This window comes from Nothobranchius furzeri, chromosome 2, assembly GCF_043380555.1.
Source record: "Nothobranchius furzeri strain GRZ-AD chromosome 2, NfurGRZ-RIMD1, whole genome shotgun sequence".
Classification (NCBI taxonomy): Eukaryota; Metazoa; Chordata; class Actinopteri; order Cyprinodontiformes; family Nothobranchiidae; genus Nothobranchius; species Nothobranchius furzeri.
Window position 1 is genome coordinate 29,416,084 of NC_091742.1, and position 10,036 is coordinate 29,426,119.

The 10,036-nt window shown below is 46.0% G+C and overlaps 1 protein-coding gene across 3 annotated transcripts; it reads left to right on the forward strand.

Annotated features, from left to right (window-relative positions):
- The first annotated feature begins 1,338 nt into the window (after positions 1-1,338).
- Positions 1,339-9,559, forward strand: LOC107378245 (toll-like receptor 5). 3 transcript variants are annotated; one of them, XM_070545590.1, is made up of 5 exons: positions 1,339-1,362; positions 4,634-4,687; positions 4,968-7,248; positions 8,373-8,461; positions 8,565-9,559. In XM_070545590.1, exons 2-5 carry the CDS (start codon positions 4,643-4,645, stop codon positions 8,790-8,792), a joined length of 2,643 nt encoding a protein of 880 aa, XP_070401691.1. In that variant the 5' UTR covers positions 1,339-1,362; positions 4,634-4,642; the 3' UTR covers positions 8,793-9,559. The 3 variants fall into 3 exon arrangements, with proteins under 3 accessions (XP_070401691.1, XP_015803820.3, XP_054604491.2); XM_015948334.3 differs by lacking the exon at positions 1,339-1,362 and adding an exon at positions 1,831-2,596; XM_054748516.2 differs by lacking the exon at positions 1,339-1,362 and adding an exon at positions 2,606-2,729.
- The last annotated feature ends 477 nt before the right edge of the window (positions 9,560-10,036 follow it).

Below are 10,036 nucleotides of genomic sequence, written 5' to 3' on the forward strand. Positions count from 1 at the left end.
AGTATCAGGATTGAGATTACGATCCGTAAATAATGAATGATTGCAGCACCCCGTGCTGTGTTCCCACCTCATCGTGTTGATTCTGAGCCTGTCATGTCTGATCGTAGTGTTTCATAAAGTATCTTTGAATTGAATTACTTTACTTGTTATTTTTCTTGTTTTGATGCATATTTTTGTCTCGAGTTACTTGATTTGTACCCTATCGGCCCTTATTCATGACACCTGAGATGATCCCCTTTCCTAGCTTAGCCTTTTCTATTACTTGATTCGTGACTGATGTGGCTTTCATAGTTACTGGTGACAAGTTATGGAAGTGGATAATATTCCTTATTATTTTGCTTATTTTTATTTTCCTTATTTGGTTTGGTTTTGTTGCTTCCTATTGTTTGGTTATCCTATTCGGATAAACAGGAGGGAATGTTATGGAAAAATTTATGTTTATTAATTCTTCATCATGGACTCAATCAGCTCTCTCTCTCTCTCTCTCTCTCTCTCTCTCTCTCTCTCTCTCTCTCTCTCTCTCTCTCTCTCTCTCTCTCTCTCTCTCTCTCTCTCTCTCTCTCTCTCTCTCTCTCTCTCTCTCTCTCTCTCTCTCTCTCTCTCTCTCTCTCTCTCTCTCTCTCTCTCTCTCTCTCTCTCTCTCTCTCTCTCTCTCTCTCTCTCTCTCTCTCTCTCTCTCTCTCTCTCTCTCTCTCTCTCTCTCTCTCTACTCTGTGAACAGATGATCGGGGCATCTTGCCACAGGTATAACTGTTTGACTTGTCTGCTCGTTGTCTCCTTCTCTCTCCACTACAGGAAATGATTGATAAACATATTGATAAGATCCATGACGATGACCGGACATTGTGTAGGTCAACATGTAGGTGAAAATTGACCCTTTCTGGATGTTACATAAGTATGGACTTGGGCACGTTCAACACATGTCTTAAGGCTGTGGTTGGCACTAAATGCACTGTGATTTATTATCGTGATTGTTCAGTTGAACAATGTTGATTTTATATTTCCTCATCAGCTTGATGCAGTGATAGCTTGCTCCTGTTGAATTGTTGTGTGTCGTTTTTCTCTTTCTGCAGGTCTAGAAGCAGACTCTTGTTCATCACTGATTGTTTATTTTTGTAAACATGCATAAAAAACAATAACAATGAGGTTTTAAGTATCAGGCGTGACATTAAAAGCAGACGCTTTGATGCTCCACCTGAGAGTAAATAAATCTGTAAGGCTTGTCACCAGCATGGAGGGGGGGGTGGGGGGAATAAAAAAAGAAGACAATTCCCAGAAATGCTTCACCTTCCTCCTCACTAACAGCCATTTCCTAAAGGACGGTGACCTGATCACAGGTAACTGGACTTCTCCTTCTATGTGGTGAGTAAAAAAGTGATTTCTAACAGATTTAAAGAGATATTTTATAGTTACAAATGATTTGTTTCTTCTAGAGTCCAACAGACTCATGAAAGGCCTTTAAACCGACAAAAGGCTATTAGCTAGCTCGTGATGCAAAAAGCTATGGCTAGGCTATTTCTAATGGGGAAAAAAACACAACATCATTTCTAAGTCATGGTTTGCGTTGGGTTTCTTGGTTTGACGTATTTAGTGACTGAAGATCGTGTTCCAGCATTGATGTGAAACAGCTTCTTTTACCTGTGCAGAACAAAAGTCCGGTGCTGCTGATGCTCTCAGCTCCAGATTTAAACAACATTTACTTTAATCAAACTACCAAGAAATTAAAAAAAATCATGCTTTGTGTTTTTCTTTCTTTAGTTTAACAACTTAAGGAGGAGCAGAGAAGAAGAAGAATGAAAAACAAAGTAGTCGACATGTTGTGTTGTTTTGGTTGTTGAGTAGCAGTAAGGTGCCATCAGCTGTGTGCACTGCAGCCAACTCGGTCATCTATATTCTGCTTCTGACAGGAATATAAAAGCAGTTTAGAGACATTTATTTAGTTTGTTTTTCATTCACTTTTTACACGTTACAGTAAGAAGAGACATCCGGTTTCAGTTTTTCTGTTATCTGGAGGCATTTTGTTGTTAATAATTCACTAAACTTGCTCTAATACTGTCATCCCTGCACTCTCCGCTGTAATGATCTTAATCATTTATTAGAATGAATATCAGGCACGAACAAATGTAAGGACACAAAATATATTTTAAACCCTGCTATAACATTAGTGATCTGTAATTATCTAGATAAAGGAGGAAATAGGATATAATAACTCATTAGTTAGGTCATTATAACCCGGAAATGAAGGTTAAAATAACATAAATGCTGGTTGAACATAAATAGGATCAACCCAAGGGTTCTGGTGACCCGGCATGTGGGCGGGGTTACAATCAGCCCAACTCTTTGGGAGCTTGACCCAAACAGCCCAGTGCTGGGTGCCACTGAGGCTGGGGTCAAACCCAGAGCTGATGGATGAGCAGTTTGCGGTTTTTCCTGACGTTCTGACGGAAGTCACGTGAGGTCAAACGACTTGTTACGCAGCAACAAGTTACAAATCCGAGAGGGTGGCCGTGTTTGCTCAATAGGAAGTTGCTTCAGATCTCCACTATTCAACCACGGAGTTCACTACCGAGAGGACCCTGATGAGCCTGCAGCTCAGGTAGGAGATGCTTGTCCCACAGCAGGGCTCTCTTTGGCGCGCGCTCATTTTTATTCAAAGCTTCAGTCTAAACCTTTTAAGCAGCTACTTGGAGCGTTAATGCGCCACAAAGTGTCCAACATGGAGGAGAAAGGTGAGTCGTGATAACAGACAGATCCCGGGTTTAGCTTTACGTAACCTTTAAGGAAGGTCCAGGCAGGAGGACGCAGCACCGCGCAGCGCACCGGGACGCAGTTTCTGAGGTACGGAGAGTGTACCGGCTGTTTTCCGCTCGTTTATTAGTCAAAATCTCCCAGATTTCTGAAAAAATATCTTCCTTCTTCAAGTAAACACCAGCCTTCCAGGCCCCAGCAGCGCCGCCCCTCCCAGAACACGCGCTCCAACGGGAGCTTCGTTTTGCGCAAGAGCTCGCGTTCTCTCCAAATGCGCCAAGGACGCGCTTCACTGCAGGCTCGCGCGCCGCGCACCCAGCACCGCAGCTCGCAGACAAGAGGAGAGAAAAAAGACACGTGCACGTTCCAGCGATGAGTGACAGCAGGGGCGATTCTAGCATCAGAGGTTTAGGGGGGCTGAGCACCCAGACAGCTGCCCTTCCAGGCGAGATTAGTTTACCCGTTTGTACATTTGAACACAATTTCATTGTCACATTTAAAAAAGAAAAGCAAAATGCTGCTTTCCAAATATCCAAAAACCGTTTCACAAGTCACAAACGATGCTTTACGGATTCTGCTGTTACAACGATCTAGTCCAGAGGCTGTAGGTCAGTGATGCCCAAGGGCCGGTATCCAGCATGTTTTACTGCTTTTCCTGCTTCAACACACCTGATTTTAATCAGCAGGTGGTTAACAGGCCTCTGTAGAGCCTGATGAGCTGCTGAACAGGTGAATCAAGTGGTTGGATTAGGAAAACGACTAAAACGTGCTGGTTACCGGCCCTGGGGGAAGGGAGTTGGGGATACTGGTGTTGTAGTTTTATAATGAGACCTGTACAATGGTCACTATGTCCTCTTCTTACGTACTTAACGAGGTCCTTTATTGATGCGGACACGTAAGGTTGTGTTATGAGTGTTACTTCACGTTTTGACCGGCGACTGCGGTCTTCATCAGAAGTGTCACAGATGTTTGTGTGACGCGTCTTTATGGGCGTGACCAACCTGGATCTGTCAGATCTGCCGGGTCGGCCACGCCCACCCGCGCTGGCAGGTGCGAGACAGCTGATAGGCCCCATCGTCTCTGTTCATGTTCCACTGTTCCTGCTTCCTTATCTCTACTGCCTCCCTGATCCAGCGTGTGAACCTGTGCTGGTGTTTTTCACTGATCCCAGTCCGTGATGTGATTCTTACATTTACTATGATCTGAGATGGCTGACTGAAAGTCCTTGTGAGTCTTTCTGTTGTTTCCTTCTCACATTCTTCCCAGTGCTCTTTTCTTCTTGTGTCATGTTCTCCCAGTTTCCCGTATGTATGTTTTATTGTACTACATACATAGTATTTCATTTATTACATGCATTCCTTGTCCGGTTCTATTTAGTCTCTGGGGTGCACCAGTAGCTGTCGGAGTTAGAGGTTGTGCTGATTTTTCATGGCCCTTTTTATCCGTTCTGTGGCTCCCTGGATATGTGGAACTGTGAGGATGTCCGTGTAGGTGTGGTCTGATCTTTGCTTTTGTTTACTTTTCTTGGTTTCTCTGTTGTTTTCGTTTTCTTTGACTTGTCTTTCCGTTTTCGATGGCCCGTTTTGGATACTGACAGAGGGCTAGTGCTTGTTTGATGTGTTCGCTGGTCATCCCGGAGGGTGCTGCAGATATTAAGAGGCTGACTTCCTCTATCAGAGCAGCTTCCTCTGCTGATGACGCAGCTGCCTGCCATCCATCCGTAGTTGGCCGTGAATGTGGGCGTGTCATCCATGTCTGTTGGCGGCGAAATCCAATGAATGAAGTTCTGTGTACGGACACATTCCCGCTCCCTTTAAACCAGCTGAGAATATCACCTACAAGAGCTCTGCTACACAGCCTGAGTGTGTTCCTGTTGTCTCGTCAGGTCGAGGACATGTCGCGGCTCCTGCAGCTGATCTGGACTGGGCTCTACCTGCAGGTACGTGCGCAACATTAGCCGTTCTATTGTAACACACTTCTAGGTTAGAAAGTGTTGATCCCTGACAAGACCATTCCTATAACCGACCCGTTAAAACTTCCTCCTGCAGTCAGGATTTGACTCTTATCTAAATCCAGCCGAGCTTCATCAGACCACCTGACTTCAAACAAACTGAGAAGGTTCGGGTTTAGAATCGAGAGTGAAGGAGAATCAGCCAGCAAGTGTTCGGTCATTAAGTAAAAGACGGTGACCGCTCCTAACACAACCCTTCCGTCTGCAGGTGACGACGGGCTACCCATCATGCTCTCTGATGGGACAAAAGGCAAGATGCTCATTCCAGAGACACCGCTGGGTTCCAGTGCTGCCCCCCACCATCACTCACCTATTTCTGGATGGAAATCACATCAGTGAGATCAACAGCACCTCTCTGAGAGACTTCCCGGAGCTCCAGTATTTAGACCTGGCCGAGCAGAAAGCGGTCCTCGTCATCAGGAACGACTCTTTCCTCAGGCAGAGGAACCTGGTGCAGTTGGAGCTCGGCTTTAATCGTGGCCTCACGCTGGAGCCGAGGGCGTTTGACGGACTGTCCCGTTTACAAGTCCTCTTTCTGTATTACTGCAGCCTGACGGACTCGATACTGTCGGGAGCCTATCTGGAGCCACTGGTGTCCCTGGAGGAGCTGGACCTTTACGGGAACAACATAGGAAAACTCCAGCCGGCTCTGTTCTTCCAGAATCTCACTAAGCTGACAAAGCTTAACCTGAAACTGAATCACATTGAGAGAATATGCGAGGAGGACGTCGTCGGCTTTGAAGGGAAGAATTTCACGATGATGAGCTTAAACTCGAACTCGCTCTCCAACTTTGACGCTGAATGGGGGAGTTGTGGAAACCCCTTCAAAGGGATGGCCTTCCGGTTCCTCGACCTCTCCACCAACGGACTGAATGCCCAGAAAACCAAACAATTTTTCAATGCAATCCAAGGAACTCCGATTCATCACCTTAAGTACGGTGGAATTATCGGCAAAGGCTTTTCCCACAACAACACCCCGGATCCGGACAGAAGCACATTCCAGGGCCTCGGCAACAGTTTGGTTGTGACTTTAGATCTCTCAGACAACTGGATCTTTGCTTTGGAGAGTGGCGTCTTCAGTGCTTTCAAAGATTTAACGTTCATCGACGTCTCCAAAAACAAAATAAATCAGATCAAGATCAATGCCTTCAGTGGTCTTCAGAGACATTTAAAGGAGCTCGACCTGTCCTCTAACCTGTTAGGAGAAATCTTTGCCCACACATTCAGCAGTCTGACGGAGCTTCTCCTGTTGGACCTGTCGTACAACCACATTGGCAAGTTGGGCCACAACGCCTTCGAGGGGCTCCCCAACTTACGGCATTTATACCTGACAGGGAACTCGCTGCGACAGCTGGGATCTGTGGCGTCACTTCCGAGCTTGAACACTCTCTGGCTGCAGGACAATCGGCTGAACTCCATCAGCGCAGACATCAGTCTGGTTATGAACAGCACCGTGGTAGATCTTTCAGATAACAGGTTGACAAACATGGAGGACGTCTATGTCATTCTGACTCAGTTAAAGCATCTCCAGTTTTTGTTTTTTGGTGGTAACTTGTTCAAGTGGTGCACCATCAATCAGGGACAAGGAATGCCTGATGATAATAGTTTGAAGTTTCTGGACCTTCATGGAAGTTCCCTACAGCCTATTTGGGAACAGCGGACATGTCTTGACATCTTTGATCGCCTGAGCAATCTGCTCTATCTAAATTTAAGTCTGAATTCATTAATGGCTCTTCCTCAGGGGATCTTCAGAGGTCTCAGCTCCATTTCAGAGCTCGACCTTTCTTCTAATGCTTTGACTTATCTACGGACAGATGTTTTCCCACCCAGCCTGGAGACTCTCCACCTCTCAAACAACTTCCTAGTCTCTCCTGATCCCGACTGTTTCCGGTCGCTCCGCTACCTCAGCCTGTCAGCCAATCGCTTCTACTGTGACTGCACCCTGTGGGACTTCCTGGAGTGGCTGAACTCGAGCAACGTCATCTTAGGGAGCCCCGTGCAGGAGTACAAATGTGAGTTTCCAGCTGCTGTCCACAACCTTCCCCTGGTGGAGTATGCCATGATCATCGAACCCTGTGAGGAAGACGATGAAAAGGATGTTCAGGATCTTCGCTTTGCTCTTTTCACCTTCTCTGCTGTCCTCATCCTGTCCGTCACACTCAGCGGGGTCATTTACGCCCGCCTGAGAGGTCACATCTTCATCACCTACAAAAAGCTTGTCAGCAGGTTCCTCGAGGGTCCAAAGATGAGCCCTAACGAGAACAACCAGAAGTACGATGCCTTTGTCTGCTTCAGCATCGGCGACTACCGGTGGGTGGAGGCCGCTTTGCTGGAGAAGCTGGACAACCAGTTTTCAGAGGAAAATCTCTTCCGCTGTTGTTTTGAGGCCAGAGACTTCCTGCCTGGTGAGGACCATCTGTCCAACATCAGAGACGCCATCTGGAGCAGCAGGAAGACCTTGTGTGTCGTCTCCAAGAGGTTCCTTACAGGTACTGGTTCTACTGGTTTGGTGAAGACAATAATAACCACCACAGTGTGAACGTTAAAGGACGATGGTGACAGGAGTTAAGGGCTTGTGAGACAGCCGTTGTGTCCTTAGGCAAGACACTTTAAAGGGACATTACACCCAAAACTGGAATTTTGTCTGTTGACATATTTCCCAAAGTTAGATAAGAGGGAAAAAATTAACCAGCCCAGTCGTTCTCCTGACCCGGGTAGTGATCCCAGTTCTGCTCGGTGACCTAAATAATCAGAGTGAAAATAATTAGTAACATAAAGGAATCACAGGTCTCCGTGTTAGACTTGGGACTGCTTCATGTGTGATTTTCAGGACTTTTTTACTCACAATGCTAGTTGGATCCATTCACTTACTGTGTTTAATGCTAAGCTAAAGCTAAAGGAGTGCAGCTGGGTCAGGAGAATGGCAGTGGGAGGTGAGGACTACTCTGGGGAAAGGAGGTGATCAGTGGGCGGAGCTAAGACAGAAAAGTCGAACAGCAAACCAAGTCTAATGCCCAGCGGGTCCATTTATTCTGCGGCTCCTCTGACCCCTTCTTTCCACCAAAAGTGAAAGCGGTGTGAAACGTAGCGAGCTCATTCCCGACCAGGAGACGGGAGTAAAAGTGTTCTGCACAGCTGATCCTATGATGTCACAAATCTCGAGAGAATTGCAACACCACGCGTGATTTCAGACGTCCACATAATAGAAAGCAAGGAGGAAGACGGCTGCACGTCTCCAGAAAAGAGTCGGGGTGTCTTTTCTGTTCTGTTGACATCGGCCAATGGGGATTCACAGGAAATTACGTACTGCACTTGACTTTTATTTTGAAGGTTTCTGGATATTTTACACTGATTTTGCTTTTTATCCGGCCTGATTTAAACTGCAGAGTTTGACGTGTTCTGGAAGTGTAACGCGTAAAAATAGACAAGAAGGTGTGCCTTTGCTCCTGGGACGCGTCTAAAACGCGACTCCTTGCTGCCGGGGGAAAGGAACTCGTCCGCTATAACGGCGGCTAACTGCAGCGTACATTTCGTGATTGTTTCACATCGCTTTCATGTCTGGTGGAAAGGAGGGTGAGAGTCCGACAAAATAACATTCTCATGCTCCTTGCAGATGGTTGGTGTCTGGAGGCCTTCAGCCTGGCCCAGGGCCGCATGCTGGAGGAGCTGAAACACCTCCTGATCATGGTGGTGGTTGGGAAGGTGAGCATGATGGAGGAGCTGACACCACAGACTGAAGTAGTAGAACCTGGATGTGGTCACAGAACTCAACCCAAAAGCTGCTTTCTGCTGTGATCCCCCATAGGTGGCTCACTACCAGCTCATGAAGTGTGACGCTATCAGATCTTTTGTCCAGAAGAGGAGGTACTTCACCTGGCCAGAGGACCCTCAGGACCTGGCCTGGTTTCATGAGCAGCTCATCTCACAGATCCTCAAAGATGCCCGCCTGAAAGAAGAGGCTGTGGTTCTGGAGCCGGATCACCGACCCGAACCAGACAAAGGGATCGCGTTGGAAATTGTAAACGCCACCTGAACTAACTTTCTACAGAAGAAACATCCCGATAATGTGACTTTTGCCTAATGAGATGATGTAAATATTGGAAATTTGATGAATTTTTTGTCTTTTTTAATTTCCTGTTTAAACAGAACGTGTGGGAATAAACTCCAGTGGGTTAGGAGGCTTCAGAATGCAAAGATGACATAACACACCCACAGTAGACCATGTGACCCTTTCAGCCACTAGATGGGGACAGCTGCAAACGAAATCCCTTTTTTCTTTTGCACGTCTGTAACCACGTGTTCTGTATGAATCAGAAAGCTTTTCTTCTAAATAAGGTCAGCGATTCTCCAGATGAGACGGAGTTCAGCCAGTTTCCTTCCCCTGCAGCTGGAAACAGGAAGCCACTGGGTGGATGGAAGGTTCCGGCCCTTCGGCCCCCGCTGCCTGGATCCCAGCTGCTCCCAGCATTAACAGAGTCAACAGACCAGAGCTACTTAAACAGGACAGTCCATCAAGCTGAACACATGGTAATGTTGATCAGCAGCGGCAGCCATCTTTAATTTGGCTGACTGAGTGGTGGACGAACCTCTAATGACGGCAGAAATACTAAACTTTATTTTGATGTTTTATATGTTAAAGATACTAAAGTTTTCTATGAAAAGCAAACGTAACACTGATGTGGAGTTTCCATGTTAATCCACCACTGATGAGCAAATGCACTGAGACCATGTTTTAATGATTATTTCTGATTATAATCAGTTTTCATGCAGGCTGAACATTAAAATAGTCTCCTACACCCATCTCCTGCATTAGTGTCTGATAGAAAATAGACAATATATTTGAGTGGTATATTATTTCTTATATGATGGGTCACTTTACGTAAACATATAACGGAATATATTCGCCAATTTATGAAAAGCGGCAATTCCCTGTGTACATATATCGCTATATACTACGCAGGTATACTGTCTAACATATTTCTGACACCTCAGATTTTCCTACAGTTTTGTGTCTATATTGGTTATCAGTATACGGTTACATGTATTGATAACCAATATATGTAACCGTGTATTTGTTCTTCATAAGGGAAGGTTGGAAGTGCTAGTGTTGGGATTGGGCCTGTCACTAACATTCATGGCCTCACCCACCTTGACTCATGACGGGGAAGGCTGTTGTTGGTTTAGCGTCCAGGAAACAGCAGAGAACGTCTCGGCTAGTAGAAGCTAACTGTTAGCATTAGCAACTCCACCACACAGCAGAACTCCTCCAGACTTGTG

Coding starts and splice junctions, on each gene's coding strand:
- LOC107378245 (XM_070545590.1), top strand. CDS start 4,643: ATGTCGCGGCTCCTGCAGCTGATCTGGACTGGGCTCTACCTGCAG. Junction 4,688..4,967: donor GGACTGGGCTCTACCTGCAG/GTACGTGCGCAA, acceptor TTCCGTCTGCAG/GTGACGACGGGCTACCCATC. Junction 8,462..8,564: donor TCATGGTGGTGGTTGGGAAG/GTGAGCATGATG, acceptor GATCCCCCATAG/GTGGCTCACTACCAGCTCAT.